At 41.9% G+C, this 19555-nt stretch overlaps 2 protein-coding genes across 3 annotated transcripts; both read left to right on the plus strand.

Annotated features, from left to right (window-relative positions):
- The first annotated feature begins 4139 nt into the window (after positions 1 to 4139).
- On the plus strand, positions 4140 to 9049 carry LOC124067983 (myeloid-associated differentiation marker-like protein 2). The gene is made up of 3 exons (XM_046405814.1): positions 4140 to 4602; positions 5078 to 5566; positions 6185 to 9049. Exons 2-3 carry the CDS (start codon positions 5286 to 5288, stop codon positions 6834 to 6836), a joined length of 933 nt encoding a protein of 310 aa, XP_046261770.1. The 5' UTR covers positions 4140 to 4602; positions 5078 to 5285; the 3' UTR covers positions 6837 to 9049.
- Positions 9050 to 13642: 4593 nt separating this feature from the next.
- pycr1b (pyrroline-5-carboxylate reductase 1b) lies at positions 13643 to 19345 on the plus strand. Of its 2 annotated transcripts, none has more exons than XM_046405835.1 (9): positions 13643 to 13801; positions 14504 to 14607; positions 15023 to 15093; positions 15494 to 15673; positions 16015 to 16122; positions 16227 to 16340; positions 17213 to 17305; positions 17804 to 17967; positions 18331 to 19345. In XM_046405835.1, exons 2-9 carry the CDS (start codon positions 14541 to 14543, stop codon positions 18503 to 18505), a joined length of 972 nt encoding a protein of 323 aa, XP_046261791.1. In that variant the 5' UTR covers positions 13643 to 13801; positions 14504 to 14540; the 3' UTR covers positions 18506 to 19345. The 2 variants fall into 2 exon arrangements, with proteins under 2 accessions (XP_046261791.1, XP_046261783.1); XM_046405827.1 differs by having other exon boundaries at positions 14514 to 14607.
- The last annotated feature ends 210 nt before the right edge of the window (positions 19346 to 19555 follow it).

Genomic DNA, 19555 nt, shown 5'->3' on the forward strand with positions numbered 1-19555 from the left:
ATTGGCTGCCCTTTTCCTTTATAGTATGGGTCATCTGTGTATGTAGAAAGAAACAGTAGCCTGTTTTCATGTCCAGGACAGCGAGGGAGTGTGATAGGAAAAAAAACTGACAGGATGTATGTGATGTTACCCCTGGGACAAGTGGACTAATGTGTCTGTTACAGCGAGAGCAGCTCAACATTTTTCTGGTGGAACAGCTTTGATCTAACAGACCTCGCATAACACAAATTTATGCAGCCTCAGACGCCCACATGCCCTGACTTATGACTGTCCACAGGTAATAGTAAACAAGCAGCATGTGGCCATGTTTTCACCATCACACACACACACACACTTCCAGTATGTTCCTCAGCCATCCTCCCTGCTGTCTCCTCATTCTCTCATTTAGCTGCAGGAGGAACTTCAAAAAGAAGCTGAACACAGAGGGGAGCAGGACCCTGTGTAGTGTGTGTGTGTGTGTCTGTGTGTGTATGTGTGTGTTGTGGGAGTATGAGGGGGGAGTGCATTCCAACCACTTGTCACACACACACACACACACACACACACACACACACTTGCAAATTAATTACTTCCAACTGCCCCTGGAGTCTTTGATGCCAAATAAAGCGATGGGCACTTACAGTAGAGAGGCTGTTTATGGAGTTTGTGTTGGTTGTGTGTCAATGAGGAGAGCTGAACACACAGCTACAAGTTCATTCTCCAATTCTGCCTTGTACCACTCAACTATTCCATGCAAAAACGAAATATGTGTCATTCATATCGCAAAACTACTTTGCCACGATTCGTTTGAAGTAAGATAATGAAGTCACTACTTGCTTATAGTGGCTCATTTGTTTATTGTAGTTACAGTTGGTTATTAAGAGGCTGTGGTGTTAGCTCACGGGGTCTTTTCTAGCTGCAGCACTGCTGCCTTGCTGCAACAGCAGTCCCTGGTGGCAGCTGCAGCAACAAGTGGTTCCTCAAGCAGCCTTGGTGAGAAGAGAGACAGAGAAATGAAATGAAATTAAAGCTGAAATAATAATAATAAACTGCAGGAAACACTGGAGCAGATTACAAATGTGCGGTCACTTCAACCTGTGCAAACATCCTGACAAAATTAGCTTTTGAGATTTTAGCAGACAAACAGTTTGTTCCAGCACACTGAGGACTTTGTTGTTGCTCTGTTAATTCAGTGCACTGCAATTTGTGTGCATTAAGTTGGCTTGGTTAGTTGCTGTATTGGAGTCTATTTTAGCACTCTGCCTGAGATTTTTAAAAGTTTAAAAAATTAATGCATGACTGGAATATAAAATATTAATTCATTACTGCAGTTTGCAACGCAAGATCTTAGAGTTTCAGGTGAAATATTGGAAGATTATAAGACTACAGTGCTATAGCATATTAAAGGATGGTTTTACTTTTTCTTTAGCTCTTATGTTTTGTCCATGGATGAACAGTATTGTGTACTTTATTCACCATTAAAGGATATTGTTAACAATAAGTTATATCATTGTTAGACTGTCCCACATATTTACACTGACAACAGGACAATTTCTAGACAGTTTAGTGAAAATCCAACTGGATGTTAAATCTGCTTCCACTGGCCTTGTTCTGCGGCTTCACTATGAGCCTCTCAGGTTTTCTTCAGATGCTCTTTTAATCTGATCTAGAAGCTTCTTCAGGTCACAGAGTAGAAATGTCAGTTTAACATCAGGTCAGTCAGATCAGGTCAGAGCCCTCAATTTTGATTAGCTTTTGATTTGCACAGAAAAAAAGAAACCTTTGTAAAATGATGGCTCACATTGTTAATCTTTATTTAATGAATAGTTTAACCGTCTATAATGCTCTGTGATCGATGATCAGTTTAATGTGTGTTTAGAGTTCCAGTGTGGGACTTGGTGACACCTGATAGAGAAGACTTTGAATGGAAAATGCATCATATTGCTAATGATATTTCATAGAAAGAGAATCACTGAGTCTCTCTTTATGATCCGTGCAGCTGATAAATAACACTTTACTGTGAAGGGAGCTTCCTCTATGCACACTACTGACATCTAATGTGAGCAACACAAGCACAGTGTCTGGTATAATTTAATGAAAAACAACAGGATGTTCATTCCATTTATCAGTCTATTTATGTATTTCCACATTAATTTATTTATTCATTTATAAATGCACCATTGAAATATTAGCACATATATACACAGTACCAGACCTTGTACCAGGTCACCTCATGTCACCCTTGTGATGTGATTTAGACGCAGCAGTTGTGTCCATTTTTAGATTAATGAGTGTGAAGTGTTGTGGAGCAGAGAGGCACCCGGGCCGTCACGCACACACCTGCAGGTGGCGACAGAGACCTGAGGAGCACACAGGACCCCTCGCTGAGGTTGCTGGGTGAACAGTGTTGAAACCCCTGCTGCTGTAACATCACACACAGAGGAGATAAATGAGTTATAATGAGCTTCTGATTTGGGCCAATTGTGAGTGATTACACAGTCGCTAGTTGACTTTATTGTGAAGGTGATATCAGTAAGCATGTTTTGAAAAATAATCATTTCTGTGATAAATTAGGAAAAATACAATTTTCATGATGAGTATTGATGTGGATTGTTTCCTTTTCTGCCGTCCTGCTGTGACGTCTCATTTGACATGAATTGGCCATACAGAGTGTTTCCTGTTCCATTAGACATCATGTGCAATGCATAAGTTCTCTTATTGTTGCACTACAAACCTACAGCCTTATCAGTCTTTATTACCATCTGACAATAATGTAACTTTGTCAGCAGATGTGATGCTCAGTGTGCTGGATTTTTAAACACATGCTAATTTAAAATGTAGTGATAATTAAGTAAAAAAATGGTGGTTAACTGAAAGGATGAAAAATATATCCAACAATGCAAAACGTGACCATATATTTGGACAACTGGCAATTTTAATTAAAAGTATTTGTTATTTGTGGTACTACATTGGGCTAAGATGTGCAATTTGATCCTTTAAAAGCTGACACTAAGATAGAGACTTGAGCGCTGCTCGGGTTGTTACTGTCTGCTGTGCTCTTTGGCGTTTGATTCATATTTTGGGATTAACCACATCTACAGCAATTTAAAAACCTTTAAAGCTGTGCAAAGCAATATTTTTTATATCAACAATAAACTGAATGACTTGCTATAATGTGAAAGGTGTTGCTTGTAGTGACAAGCCTACGGAGAGTCATCACCCGACAGTTCTCCTTAGCTCTCTATTTTAGATCATTAGATAAACTCCACTTTCATCGACCTCGTCTCCGGCAGGCGGCTGTTTTCAGAGGAAAAGCTCTCATAAGCTCACTGTATGCTTCCTGCTCAGCACCAATCAGCAGACAAACGCAGCTAGTGGATGTAGTGGAACATTTAACAGCTAATTTGTCTCAGCAGTTTGATGGGAACCAAAACAGAGCTATAGGAGAGTGAATATTAAAATTACGTTATGACGTGATGGCTTAAATAATCACATTAATAAAATGTTCATTTTTATATAATATTTTAAAAGCATTTTGTTTATTATAATAAAAGGTCATTTTTATTGTATTTATTTCATGACATATAAATGAGTTGTTTATGTAATATTGAACACTGGAGATGAGAGGGCCTCTTGTGAATGAATTGTTAACGCTTGTGTTGGTTAAGAGGGTTGTTCATGTAGTCTGAGGTGGTGATCAGATTGATGCTGGAGGATATCAGCACGTTATCAGCATGTAACGATGTCTTTCTTTTCCTGGACTCTCTTGACAAAAATATTTTTGATCTCAAAGAGACTTCACTCAGGATGAAATAAAGGTTTAAAAAAAACCCACAAAAGCCTTTGAAAAGGCTGACAATGTGGTGAAGAAAAACAGTGTAAGTGTGATGAGAGCAAAGTGTGATTTATGGGCCGGAAAGCCTTTCAGTTCAGCATTTTCATTGCTCAGATGTTATCACTCTCTGGTCCTGTCACTTCTCCACTGCTAGCTTTTTAAAAGTTGTCTGACTGTCATGTATTGGTCCCGTTCTGTACATATCTTGACATTGTGGGGTCATTTATCTCACCTCATTCCACAGGGTCTGTAATGAGTCTGCACAGCCCGACTCCACACCCCACCACATGCACACATCCCTCTGACACTCATGTGGTGATGGCCCAACCCTAAATAACTTCCATTCTGGTCTGACTGAGCGGGCAGCACCCCCTCCTCACAGCACAGCGAGGGACAGTGAGGAAGGAGAAAGTGTGAGAGGAAGAGTGTGTGACGGAGAGAACGTAAGAAGATGACAGTTGACGTTGACATTTCAGGTGAGCAGATGGTGTCTTTATCTCTTGTGGCCACGTGGTTTCCCACTATGAGTGTTCGCAGCAACAGATGACAAAACAAACATATCCGACAAGGTTCACCCGGAGATTCTGAGTCTGGACTGGACCGTTTCAGCTGAAGGGTTGGACTTGACCATGTTCTGCTGTGGCTTTGTAGCTAGAAGACCCAACTCGAGTAACGACAGTCAGCAGGACTTTAAACCAGTTTTTGTTGCTTTGCTGGGTGTACAGTGCTGAGTCAGCCGAGTCTGGATATTTGTGAATGATGAGTCAGTGAGATCTCTCAGCAGAAAGGTGAGTGTGTGTGCTTGAGCTCTTGCAAAGGCTCTCAAAGACAGCACTTGTCATATATGTCAGTGAAATGCTTTGATTCACCTGCATATAAATTCAGACTTTCAGAAAGTCCCCACCAGGTTTATAAATGTAGCAGAGAGAAGGGAGTATGACACAGCATGGCTGAGGACAAAGTAATGCACCCAAAACCTACACATCCCACACAAGGCAGTAATAGCACAATAAAACATTTGAGCATCCAGATACACTGACTCATGTTCATCAAGAGCGCTGCAAGTTTCTACATTGTGACAGTAGTTGAGACATTTGTTTGTCAGGGAGGAAGCTCTGGCGTTGGAGGCAGCTAAGTAAAAAGTGCATGAAGAGTGTGCAGAGAGAGAGACTGCTGCATGAGAGGAGTGAGGTAACATCACGCAGGGCAAAGACTGTATTATTGTTTTAAAAGCATTTGAACTTTCATGCTTTCCTTTGATAGACATCATCACGATGCTGGAATGAGAAGGACCCCAGGTTGGACTTGGATGCCACAATCACATTTTTGTACCAGGACGCTCCTTAGTTTTTGTTTTTTTGGGACTTTTTGAAACTTCAGCTAAAACTTTGAACTGTTCAGACCTTAAACTCCACATCATCCTCTACTGCGTAACTACTGAACATCCAGAATCTTCCAACCTCATCCAGTCATGGATTCACAGGGTGGTCCATTCCTCAACAAGAGGGCCCTCTGCTCACCTCTGGGAGCTGCCCGCCTCTGCCAGTTAGCTATGGGTTGCGCTGTGATTGCCATGGTAACCCACAGTGCTGGCTTCAGTGGTTCACATGGTGTGTTCTGTATGGCGGCGTGGTGCTTCTGCTTCGCCATGTCAGTTGTGGTGTTTTTCCTGGACGCTACTCGTCTCTACAGCTGCCTGCCAGTATCCTGGGACAACCTGACAGTCACGTGTGCTGCCTTTGCGACTCTCATGTAAGTTAAACATTCAGGTGTAACTCTGTTCATGGTCCTGATGTTTGAACAAAACCAGGCTTGTGGCTCTGCTTCCTCATCTTTTGTTTACTTTGTGTCAAACAAACAAGTGTAGGTGTAACCAGGGTGCGCCTAAGAATTATGGGAAGGTTGCACTTTCATCTTATCCCTGAACACCTCCAGCACTGCATGAAAATTCATACAGGCTGCAAAGAGTTTTTGACGATTTAATCATCGGACTCTGATCTAACTCAGCTTTTAATCATCTATGTAAATAACATGTTTATTGTAATGCTGAAGAATAGTATGTAGCAGTGAATAAACTGTCAGCTAACAACTTCACCAAACCAACTTTCTAAAGTAACAATACATCAGTGTTGTATACACAGCTTATTGTGCTGCCCCAAGAGGCAAAAAACTCTACCAGTACAGGTTACATTTATTGTTCACTGACTGAAAGGCTGAAAACTTTGGTCTTTGAGATTATTTTGTCACCAGAATAAGAAAAAGTATTTCAGCCCGTGTTTGTCTCCACCTCACTATGACACTCCAGAATATCTGTTCCCCTGGTTTAAAAACATCATATCTACACTTGTGTTTTGCTGTCTTCTCCTGCAGGTATGTGACAGCCTCTGTCATCTACCCGCTCTTCTTCGTCCAATCCGAGTGCCCCTACGCCGGCTGTGATGTCCGAAATTTCCGCATCGCTGTGACCGTCTGCTCCATCCTGGGCACTCTGGCCTATGGGGCTGAAGTGGCCTTGTGCCGAGCCAGGCCAGGCCAGGTTGTTGTGGGCTACATGGCCACCGTCTCTGGCCTCCTCAAAGTTGTTCAGGGCTTTGTTGCTTGCATCATCTTTGGAGCTCTGGCCAACAGGAGCGAGTATTACCGTTACGTTGCCACAATCTACTGTGTTGTCGTTTATGCCTTCTGCTTTGCTCTGACTGCCGTGGTGGTCATAATGACTGTGCGTGGCCGGACCAAGGCTGTATGCTGCATGTCCTTTGACCGCTTCGTGGTTGTGTGCACCCTCCTGGAAGTTCTGCTCTACCTGAGCGCTTCAGTGGTGTGGCCGGTGTTCTGCTTTGACACAAAATACGGCTCTCCATGGAGACCCTCATCATGCCCTCAGGGGAAGTGCCCATGGGACAGCAAGGTCGTGGTGGCTGTGTTCTCCTTCGTCAACTTTGGACTGTATGTGGCCGACCTGATCTACTCCCAGAGGGTACGACTTGTGGCCTCACACAGGCCCTCTAACTCACGAGTGTAGCATCAGATGGACACGTATTTTGCATCACTGGTTTAACAAGTTATTTATGTGCTTCATTGTTTATGATTATCTTTGGGCATTTATTTGATATTTAAAGACACAAAAACTATTGAGGGCGAAAGATGGATGTGAGTTAAAGATCCCAGGCCTTTAACATCACTCGTGCTGCTCGTGGTCTGCTGCTGAGGCACGCAGACACCCCAAGTTAAATGTGAAAGTACTGTGGAATGTAGACAAGGAATGTTGCCACTATGACCCCTCTGCCACACCCCACCGAGGTGACACCCCATCTCTTCCCCATCCCTTTGAGAGACTTTGGCACAGCAGCCAGCCTCACCCAAGCAGCCAGGGCCCACTGGTATGTCTGACTAAATCCCCAGAAAGTGAGACACTCCACTCTTCTTGACCTGCAGCATAACACACATACAAACTTACTTCCTGCTTGTATTTCAGCTCCAATAATGCATAAAAGTCGTGAATATAAATAGTAAATCTGGCATTGGCATCTGTGGCATTCCTGTCATCTGCAAACCCCACACCAGTGATCGACGCACATTGCCCAGGCTGCCAAAAATAAACATGAGCTGTCTGCACACATATTGAAGCTGTGAGACAGTGTTTATAAGAGGCTGGGGTCTTTAAAACCTCACTATGAAATGCTTCCTTCACTCTGTGATTTTTTTTATTTTTTTTTTAAATAGGGTTAATTTCATCCAGCTGCACTGTTAAGCTGACCTGCTGCTCGTTTAAAAACACACAATATTCACCGTTGCACAATTTGAACATTGTCAGCCTGACCTGGGAATGTTTGTACATTTTCACTAAAGACTCAAACAAACTTCTGGTTAGTTGCAAGTCTCCAAACACACATACTGGTACATTGTTAGACATGCGTTTTTCACTTTCACCTTATTTATTTTTATTATTGTTAGCATAATTTTACACGCTAGAAAATAAAAATATATGGTCTAAATAAGCTTCACACAACACAGTTCTGTCTTGTTGTTGTCTTTATTATAGAATTCTTCTACCTCTGTGGCATTACATAAATAAAATTACTGAATAATTTGGCCATGTTTCAACATGTTGTATTCATATGCAACATAACCTGTCTTGTCTGGGCTGTGCCTGTAAATGGTGAACCAACATTAATGGGGCTATGTTGCTCCATATCCCTCACAGTAAGTCGGGCGATGCTATGGTTTGTCCAGCCGAATGCCACACAAGAACCAGTGTTGTTCAAATGATTAATTACTTCAATGATCTTCAATGGGGTGTGTGAAAGACAATTAAGAGTTTAGCCTGTAGAATATTTTGTATTTGCCGCCCTCTTTTGCTCCCTCCCCTTTATCATCTCTTCTCGGTCACCTTCGTCACTTGAACCAATTCATGTTATCATTTTTATGTCTCGTCAGTCTGAGTGTATAACCCGACAAAAGTTCATTATTCACAGTCTCTGACCCATCCTCAGTTGTTCATTTGCTATGTAGTGTAAATTTATACCCCTCTGTCCCTGCGTACTCTGGGGGTAAAAGAGGAGAGGAGGAGGAGGAGGCCTTTCTGGCTGCCATCCTCTCTGTCAGCACTTTTATTTTCTTGTTCCACAAATCTAAAACAGAAGAAGACATCTGGCTGTCTCTCCTTGTCCTCCTTCTGTTCCCTTAATTAAGATTTCTCTCTCAAACTCTCCTCCCTAACTGTGTCTCTCCAGATTTTCACCTTCCTTCCCTCCCTTCATTTCTCTCTCACACATCATACTATTCACCCCCTCCTCCATCACTCCTCTCTGCTTTGGTCACCTCGTTGAATCTCATCTCTCTAATCCAGGATCAATGTCTTTCCCTGTCACATCTGTGAGTGCTATGGATGTATTATATTAAGTCCTCGAGAAGCCACTGTGCCACATACGTAAAAGCAAAACCGTCTTGGTGCTCAGCAGCAAATCCAGCACCAGTTGGCTGCTCTTGTATCCAAATCTGTGTAAGACCACAGAAAACGTCACTGTGTGTCTCAGACATTTGCAAGTTCAGACACTGTGCCAATTTCTGCAAATTAACAAGTAAATACAAGTGAGGAGCATGACAGAGGGAACGGATGAACAGCTGAGGGGGTTTATTTAAACTGGTGGTGATTTTTTGCAGCAATAAATAATGTTGTGTCGTTGAACTAACATTTTTATGTAAGTGTGTGTGTGTGCGTTTGTTTTTTTGTTTTTGAAGGCATTTTCATAAAATATAAATAAATCAAATAAATGATGCAGAATTATTTCAGGCAGTCTGGGAGTAACACTGTAAACTTGCACTCTCATCCTGATGAATATTTCCAAATTAGGATCAAGCATTGGCGGAATATGTCCGAACCAAGAGAAATCTACCACTGAAAGCGACAGACAGTGTTGCCAGAGAGTAGTCTGTAGCTCCATTAAGCCCTGTGTACTCCCTGTTCCTCTGCAGAGCCCCATTTAACAGCTGTTCAGTGTTGGGCACTCATTTTACCTCTTGCTCCCTGTGGGCCTCTGTCTTAAACATAGCTGTGTTTCCACTCTCACACTCACACACACACACACACACACAATGCCTATGGTGTATGAACTCTTCTGACAGAGATGTGCTGCGACAGGTGTCCATCATAACTGTCCCTTCCTGACTCTCCAGCCGGGGGGACATGGAGGGACAGGGGACTGCTGGCTGGCTGTCGTGACTAATCTCGGATGGCGCATGTTGCTGATGTCAGCTTGCCCCTGTAGCTCTTGGCTCTTGTTTTGCCAAATGTTGTGTGGAACATTGTTGAGGTCTAAATCTTTGGTCTCACAGGATTTGAATCTATGCCAGCTCCCATAGCTTTGGCATCCAGTAGGAAGCTACTGCACACAAAAGAGTGTGTGCTCACTATGGAAGCGCTCACAGTAACATCATAATGACGAGTATACAAACCTATTAGCTGCTATAATTCCTCAACATCGACGCTCAAATTATTACCACATTAAATAAAACGCAACATCAAGTTTTATTAGACACTTTTTTGTATTTTGGATGCCTAAATATACCAGTATACCAATATATATCAGTGTAGGATTTAAAATATATAATTTCTAATAATAATTTGAATAATAAGTTATAGTTTAGTTTTGTCTTGCTGTACTATAATTATATTATATGTATATATCATTATATACACTATATATACGCTATTATTATATTGCTATATATTACTATTAGTGTGTTTTTATCAGTTATGTTATCAGACATTTTTGGCAGGTGATATAATCTGATTAATTCATTACAATATTTCACAAGAACATGGTTTTTGTCTGGGCAGCACAGCGGTGCGATGGTTAGCACTGTCGCCTCAAGAGGGTTTCGGGTTCCAGTCCAGGCCTGGGCCCCTTTGTGGGTTTTTTTCAATTACTCTGGCTCCCACCTGCAGTACGCTGCCCCTAGGTGTGCATGTGTGTCAGCCCTGCAATTGACTGGCAACCAATCCAGGGTCTAGCCCGTACTCAGCTGGGACAGGCTCCAGTAAGCGCCACCCCCAAAAGACCCTGATGGATAAGCTGTATAGATAATGGATGGATGAATGGAAGAATACACTGATAAATAGCTTCATAAAACACAAGACAGAAATGTAAGGCAGACTGGATTGTTTTATTCCCAGGATTTTGTTGTCTCCCAGTAGTAAAGCACAGCCCCTCCATCACATTAATTTCAAAAAGGTCAAAATGCCCAGACGACCAGCGTGGCAACCTTTCAGTGCTCATGTCACCTTGTTGATGAATGTCAGTGAAACAACAAAAAAGAGCACAGTCAACAAACATCCTGCTGTGACCTTCTGACTACCTCAACACCTTTATGAAAAAAGAAAAAAAAATTCTGTTATCTAACTGGGTAATTGTATTGTTGCTTTAATACCTGCTGAACTGAGAAATCCAAATGAAGTGTACCATATTGCACAGTTCTTCACGTTCTTTGGGGATTTTCATCCTGATGTGTCTGTGAGATTTCTTGATGTGCTCAGGGAAATCCTTTATTAGTTCTGGGATTTTACATAAAAATGATACTTGACATTACACTGGATGCCTTCACTTCTCTGCTGTCGTTTCCTTTGTATTCATTTGCATTCATTCTTGTCTTGGACTCCTTCTTGTCACTCATTCTTATCTTATACTGCAAGAGCGAGACGTGTGCACACATGGGAAAGATTTTCTGTCTGCCTGTGATATTAAATATGCACATCTTCTCGCACTCAACAAGCTACTTTTCTCTTTCTCTCTTGCATCTAAGTGCGCGCACACACACACACACACACACGCATTCACACCTCTGGGCTCCAATCACTGCAAGCAACAAATTGCTGCAAACACTTCACCTAGATCTACTTGTTGGCTTGTTGCTGTATGCTGAAAAGAAAAAGGGAAAAAACAGAGATGTGCACTGTGGTATTTTTAATAAATCTCTTGGGCTTTTGTAAAAAAAGAAAGACCGAATGAGTGTTGTTACGCCTCAGCACTCATGCCGAGTCTGAGTGCTAGATAGCACAGAGGCAGACAGTGGTAAATTAACTTTGTGTGTGTGTGTGACTGAGAAGCAGAGGTGCAGGGATATGTCAACGAAATGTTCAGCTTGTTTGAGATTAGGTTTGGTGTACAGCTTTGTGGGTAGTTATTCCACAAACTGATTGCAACAAGGGGTAGGGGACACTTAACCGCTCACACACAATTCCATCTGTTATTATTATGCACTTTACGTCATCAGAAGGGAATGAATCAGCATATTGTTTTATTCTGAGAAGGAACACACACACCAGAAGAGAAAATCTGTCACGGTTCAACTAAATACCTTTTCTTCTGACAGTATTTGTAGGGCCATAATAATGATAAAAAAAAGGTATAAAGAAAATCAGAGCCACTGCCATTTTGAACACATTTGAATATTAAACGGGATGTTTCCCCCAATATGCATTATAGTTAGGTTCTGCATCTCACTGTAGGGGACGAGTATACTAACAGCTGGTGCTGTTGGAGCGCCAGGCATTCTGCTTTATATATAGACAGCAGCATACGCAATCCCTCAGTCTGCATTTCTGTCCAGCAGTACTGCAAGAAAATATACGGAATGAAGGCCCTCAAAGGAGACATACAGTATCCCTTGTGAAGTGTAAATTTAGTCCAGCATGGTATGGCATGGCATGAGAAACACGGGGAGGAAGAGACCGGCAGATAGACAGTCCTATTAAAATATGTTAACTGGAGGTTTTAACATCGAACTGGCAGATACAGGCCAAGTTCATGGCTAATTTTGAGAATATGCACTGGTGAAGCACCAAGGGAGAGGCAGCCAAACTGTATTCGAATGGCAATAGCTCATTAGTGTACACGACATCCAGTTCTGCTCTATTTCAAATTCTAATAAATCTAAGGGGAGAGGAAGAAGCATGGTCTCCTGTTAGAATAACAATCCTTCATTCAAATTCACTTCCTTCAAATCTCACAAGCCACTTCTGGTACCTTCAAGTGTTTTTGTGAGTCATCTTCAAAACGCACTTCATTTGTATGAAACGAAAATAATTTTTGTATTGTAAGTATGTTTCTGTCGGGATGTGAAAATGTGACAAATTGCCTCCGGTAATAAATGACATAAAAAAGGTATTCATTTCAGGTATATCACAAAATCCACACCTACAGGATATAAATCACATCTAGAAGTTTTTACTGTATTTTTCCAGAAAAATCATAAAAGTAAATTTAAATTAAGGTTTAGGTAAATGCCATTGCAAATAAGATTACTTTGTGTGGACACTAGAGCTGAAATAGTTAGTCAGTTGATGAGTCAGTTGGCAAAAAATTAACTGGCAACTGTTTAAACATGCAATTAATCACTTGAGTCATTTTCCAAGCCAAAATGCCAAATATTTTGGAGTGTAATGGAGTGTTGGTCGCACCAAATACAGGCTACAATTTAAAAGAAGTTGCCTTTAGCTCTGGAAATTTGTGATGGACAATCTTTAGTACTGACTGACATTTTAAAGATGAAAGGATGAAGTAATTAATCAGTCAAATAATCAATCAAATCTTCAGAGTAAGAGTAATATATTTGATCTTATATCCAGAGGATCTTGCTTCCACTGATGATGCATTGATTGCATCCTTTTGATTGCTATCGTGGCATTAAGATATGCTAGTTGTTATTTACAACCCAGGGTCACACAGTTGAATGTAAGATGGAGCCTTTCATACTGCACACACGCATAGAACATGCATACAAGCATTCCTTAAAATCTCCCAAATCTCAGTTTTGTTGTGTAAACACTTTAATTTGATGCGTACGTGGTTGCAGCTATAGTTGTCCATTATAAAGGAAGAGGACAGCATGAAATTAACAACTGGGCTGGATGAGATCTGTAAGTGACATTATGTGGACATCTTATTTGTTGTAAATGTAGCCATGATTAATATGAAGGTTTTGCAATGATACCATGTAGACAGTATGTACTGAAAGAAGCACTTTTCATAGAATACAAACAAACATGCCCACTGAAAGTCCATTCTGTTTGTGTTGAATCAGTCATACAGGGTCTGAATAGAAACTGTCAGTGCTCACTGTAGCCAACATAAACATAACCTACTTTACATTTCACAGGACTTACATTTGACCCACATTTTTCCCGGTAGCTTCATCGCGCTTTTCCACAGAGGACTGATGCAACTGGGCATGACGGACAGTAAAACCCCGCCCAATGCTGTAATCTAGTTTCTCATTGGTCATATTTCGCTAGTGTCTCTGATGTGATTGGCTAGCTTCTCTGTATGTTAGAGTTGTGGAGCACAGAGGGGTTGAGTAAAAAAAAAAGGAAGCCACGTTGACACAAAAAGTGGTGTTTTCAGTTTTTTTGTACCTCCGGGAAATAACGGTCACGTCCTCAATCTCCATCTGTCAAGTCAAGGAACCTCAGGTGAAACATACAGACAGGTAACTATCTCCGTGCTACATGAAATGGTTGTATTTCTCATTCATTTCGGGTTGTGAAACCTAGCTAACTGCGCCGCTAGCCGAGGACAGGCGGTCGCCAGCTAACTAGCTTGGAAATGCAATAATCAATCACCAAAATCAACTGGAGCGTTAATGTCAGTGCTGGATTAATAAATGGCTCTAAGCACACATTTGACATTTGTGTTAAAAGGCGGATGTAACAGTAAAACAAAGTTTTTATTGTGATAAATAAGTGATTTTGAAACAATGACGTTATAACCTTTACAATCAAAGATGTCATCAGATGACACTTTATAAACTGGATACTCTGACCCAGAGATTGAATCTGTGGGGTCCGGAAGTTTTTTTTTCTTCATGCAAATGAACTTGATTTGAATGTAAGAGTTCACAGTTGAAAATCAGCAAACGTGTTCATATCCCAAAATAGAATCTGCCGTGAGTGCTGTGTTTTCATCATCATTTTCCGTCTGTGTCCGGCTCAAGGGTTTTCCTCTAGATTTCATCATCACCAAAGCCTGTCGCTGAACTTTTCAGTTTAGGGAAAGACTCGTTCAAAGTAACAACACTTAACAACTGATCAGAAAAAATCGTGAAAGGTGTTACATGTTGGGCTGCTGTGTGATATTTTTCTTAAGTTTGGTTGGTTGACATGCATGACGGTTTGCTACCACTTTCTGGTAGGATTTCACAGTCCAAAGGAGCCACATCATCGAGCAGGATGAGTGTTGGATTCATTGGAGCGGGCCAACTGGCTCACGCGCTGGTGAAAGGGTTCACGGCTGCAGGTGAGACAACTTGCTTTATTGTGCCATTCTTTGTCTCGTGCTGAGTCCAGAGTCATTCACGTCAAATCATACAGAACTCATTTTGGGTTAGATAACAATATAAATGCAGTTACACAGCTACACAGGCATGATGTATTAACACAGCTCTGCCTTAATAAGGCCTGCAGAGTTGTACAGCAACGCTCCTTACTATGTTTGCACAGCTATTTTCACAATGAACCAATCATTTATATATTGATTTAGATTTTGTTTTATCTGCATTTCTTTTGATTTATGTATTCATGTTGAATAATTTATCCTGCTGCTGTGACACATTTCTTTCTGAGGATCAGTAAGGTCTGAGCTTAGAGTTGTCATTTCCCACCTTGCACAACCTCATACGTCACACTCCACTTCCTCCTGTCTCCCTTCCCAGGTGTGATTGCCACGCACAGGATTACAGCCAGCTCCCCAGACACAGACCTGCCCACTGTGTTGGGGCTGAGGGTGAGAAGATGAGTTTCTTCTTTGCTATATGATGGGAGGTGAAATGGAAACATCTGTGTGAGCGTGCATGTGTGTGAGCGTGGGCCTGCCCAAGAGGGGCATGTTGCTGTAATGACACCTGTTTGCCTTCCTCCCTTTTTTTTCCATACTTCTCAACAGGCTTGTAGTATTCGAGTCCAGGACTCGAGCTTGAGTTTGACTTGAGCCCTAATTTTAAGGACTTGTGACTTGACTGGCACTGTTGACTTGGACTTGTGCATTAACTGGACTTGACTCTGACTCTAACACTGGGAACTCAAAACTGGTTTGGGACTCGATGTTTGGTGACTGGACTACAACACTGCCTCTCAGCAACCTCTCGTCATCATCGCCAATTTCCTTTTCTACCTTTCTTCTGCAGAAAATGGGGGTGAACCTGACAACTAGCAACAAAGAGACTGTCAGTAAGAGCGACGTGCTCTTCCTGGCTGTGAAACCCCACATCATCCCCTTCGTTCTGGATGAGATTGGTCCAGACATCGAGGACCGTCATCTCATAGTGTCCTGTGCAGCAGGTGTCACCATCAGCTCCATAGAGAAGGTCAGCTTCTGTCTGTCTGTCTGTCTGTCTGTCTGTCTGTCTCTTTCTCTGGCTGTGTAATCCAGAGTTATTAATCTGCTGACCCCATCTGCAGCGGGCACTTGGTGGTATTGTTTTAGCCCTCTTGTGATTTACGTAATTGCTTTTTTGTCAAAACCAGCGACAGTAGTCTTTCCCCCATTCTCCTCAATCCTTTCTAGTCCCCTAATTTGTTTTCTCTCATCCTCCCTGTTTCAAATGGGGTTTAAACAGTTTTTGTTTTGCTTCCAAGCAAAAAAATGTTTTTTCATCCATCCTCCTCTACATACCTATCCTCAGTTTCTATTCCTGTAATTTTACAGAAGCTGCTTCAGTACCGCTCAGCTCCTAAAGTCATGAGGTGTATGACGAATACTCCGGTGGTGGTGAGAGAAGGGGCAACAGTGTACGCCACTGGGACACATGCAGAGGTAAAGTGAAGGGAAAACACAAGTGAGATGGCTTATGAATGAGTTAATGGTGCATGTGTCTCATTATTGAGTAATTCACCCGGATGCTCTCCTTGTTGTTTCAGGTGGAGGACGGCAAGTTGCTGGAGCAGCTCATGGCCAGTGTGGGTTTCTGCACTGAGGTGGAGGAGGACCTCATTGACGCTGTCACTGGGCTGAGTGGCAGTGGACCAGCCTATGTAAGTAGCTTCAGGGCTGTGTGTTTGTCGCCAAGAGGCGTATCTGAAGTTTGTTGGTTTGACCCAGAGTCAGGGTTAAAGGTGTCCCAGAGAAAGGTTTTGGCCATGACTATGTGGTCTGGTGTTGAGCTGCGGTGCCACAAGTTATAAGTTAAATTAAATTTGATGTAAGCAGTGGTATTTTTACTTGATGAACTACTTAAATGGGTTTGTTGATTTGTTCCTGACAAAATTAATTAAACAGTGGCTTATGATATTTCTTTAGATGTCGTCAGGTTTGAGGTGTAGAGGTGTGTAGTGAAACAGTGGCCAGGGAAAAGAGGTGAAATCTGTTCCAAGATATTTTATGTCAAGATACGCTTTTTCTCGAATGAACGTCTCCTTTAGAAGACAGATGAGAGAGCCCAGCTTGTATTGTCATGCACGTATTTTCAAATCTCAATCATTCCTGCTTTATAAAACTGTCACGTCAAATGCTCTGCTTGGCAGACAGGGGTGTGTAGTGGTTGAGGAAATTAAGAATAATTGTGTCTGTGGGTTTTATCTACTGTTTGCATAGAGCTTGAGTGTTAGACAGGTATTTTTAAATTTAGGCTTGAAAGTGTCTGCATAAATTTTTGCCTGTCCTAACTGTGAGGAGGCAGTGAGGTAAATTTTAATTAAGTGGATGTCAGTGTTTAAGAGTCAACTTGGTGTTCTACCTCGTAATCTGCAGACTGCAGGTTAAATAATAAGGAAGAAGCTGGACTAACCACCCGTCTGTTGACTCAAGTTCTTAATAAAGCAAACTGCTTGTTTATATGATGGTTTGTACAACTTGCAGCTCTTATCTCTCTGTCTGTGTCTCTCTCTGTCTCTCTGTCTTCTTACAGGCGTTCACAGCTCTGGATGCTCTTGCAGACGGAGGAGTGAAGATGGGTTTGCCAAGGAGACTGGCTGTCAGACTTGGAGCTCAAGCCCTATTGGTCAGTTGTGTTTAGTTGTGTGTGTGGTATTTATGGGTCTTCTGCTGTAACTGTTAACTCTTTTTGAACTCTCCAAGAGGAGGAGAGTCTTTTCAGATGTTGTCATGTGTTGTATACAGTGAATACGCTTGGTCTGAATGTCTCTTTGCACATTGGTCTGTGGGAAACATTCGCCAAAGGCAGGATAATTGCATAGTCATGTTTACCTGTTGTAAGCCAACAAGCTGCCTGCGAGATCTTTCATGTATTTTATTGTCTGTATATTAAAATAGATTTCATTTCTTTATTTTTTTGTTTGTGATTAACTCCACATTCCAATGCATATGTGCCCCTGTGGTATTATAAAAAGCATCTCTGCAGCTCAGAATGGTTTGCTGCATCAGCACTCCATGACTGTGCAGGAGGAAACAATAAGTTAATAATCCTTCTTATAAATCCCTTATGTCTGTGTATTTTTAAAAAAAAAAAAAATTGGTTCACGTGTTCCTGTTTCTTCAGGGAGCAGCTAAGATGTTGCTGGACTCGGAGCAGCACCCCAGCCAGCTGAAGGACAACGTGTGCTCACCAGGGGGTGCCACCATCCACGCCCTGCATGTCATGGAGAGTGGTGGCTTCCGCAGCCTTCTGATCAACGCAGTGGAGGCCTCCTGCATTAGGACACGGTGAGACTGTCTCACCTGTAAATGCAAACCACACCTCTACATCATCACCAAGATGGGGTTTACCCAGGGTTTTTCCCAACCGATTTACTGTTTAGTCTGTAAAGTCTCAAAATGATGACAATTGTCCATCACAAATTTGTATTGTCTTATTTAGTTTATAATGCTTTAAAGCAGAGAAAAGACTTGAAATCACGAAGCTGAACCCACCCGTGGGATTTCACTGGATTACCGTTCATATATTCAGAATGTAGACATTTTTTGTACTTTGATTTCATAGCTTACAACTTAAAGGTCTGTTGCTGTTGGACGCGCACCTACAGTTATACTGTATATCTAATGCCCAGCTTATCCTTCCTCTCACAGGGAGCTGCAGTTTCTGGCAGACCAGGAGCGCATCTCTCCAGCAGCCATTAAGAAAACGACACTGGACAAGGTGCTTCAGCAGCCCGGAGTCACAGTCAGTGGAGTGGCTAATGGGAACGGCAGATCGGGGCTCAGCCTGTTCAACACCCGCAGCCCTGGGATCAAGAAGAACTGAGTGCACAGGGGCAGGCGCACACACAGTAAATTACAGGTTTAAGTGCACCACTGTGTACACATGTGGGGATTTACTTACATCATACAGCTGTTTAGCCATAAAAAAGGGGACTCACAACTGGTCTGAAATTGCATCCAAATTGGCATAAATGCCAAATTATTTATTCACACTTGAGATACATGTGGGCCGTGGACCCAGTGGTGTCTGGGTGTGCTGCTCCCAGTTATAGCCTTATGTTGTGATGTAGGATTACTGTCGCACATACACACTGAAGAACAAAAGTGCTTTTACAATCTGTTGTCTGTCTGTGTTTGGGCTCTGGACTATCTGGGGCTATTTAACAGTAATGATCCAGTGGGCCACCCTGGGATCATGTTACACAGCAGATGGCTGCTGGGATACCATCAGGCTTTTAATGTACACCTTTAATGTCTTTAAAAATGAAGTCACAGTGTAAATCGTCACCTACCCTTCTTTTGTTTGTACAAATAACTGTTTTTGTTTGACCAACAGTGTTATATAGTTACCAAAGACTGAATATGGATCGAACAAATGTTTTATTAACTTTATATTTGGGTCTTTTTTTGATCGTCGTTCATGGACAGTGTGCTCTTCATGGAATGCTGTAACAAAGTCACAATGAATCACACACTGAACAATATATTCCCAAATACTGTGGTGTAAAAGAATTACATCAGCCATCAGTCCGTCCTAATTTTGTATTGGTCTGTATATTTTCATCCCCTTGTTAAATGTTGTGTATTTTGTTTGTTGTCTGGCATATCAACCACTGTGTTGGTTTGGCAATCCAGAAGTCCATATTAAACAAGCAGAATCAAATATTTTAGTTCCATAGCCAGTTTCTCCCTGAAATGAGTACGAGTCTGATTTGACTCTCAGTACTCTGCACTGGATCTACTCGGTTGCTTTGAATCCTCTTGCATTGCTTCATCTGCATTTGCTTTCCCAGTTCTGTGTTGCATGTTTGTTTTTAGTTTGGTTCCAGTTTGAGGTTTTCCTCTGAGTTGGGTGGACCACCCATTAAGATGC

The sequence above is a fragment of the Scatophagus argus genome, chromosome 2 (genome assembly GCF_020382885.2).
Source record: "Scatophagus argus isolate fScaArg1 chromosome 2, fScaArg1.pri, whole genome shotgun sequence".
Taxonomy (NCBI): domain Eukaryota; kingdom Metazoa; phylum Chordata; class Actinopteri; family Scatophagidae; genus Scatophagus; species Scatophagus argus.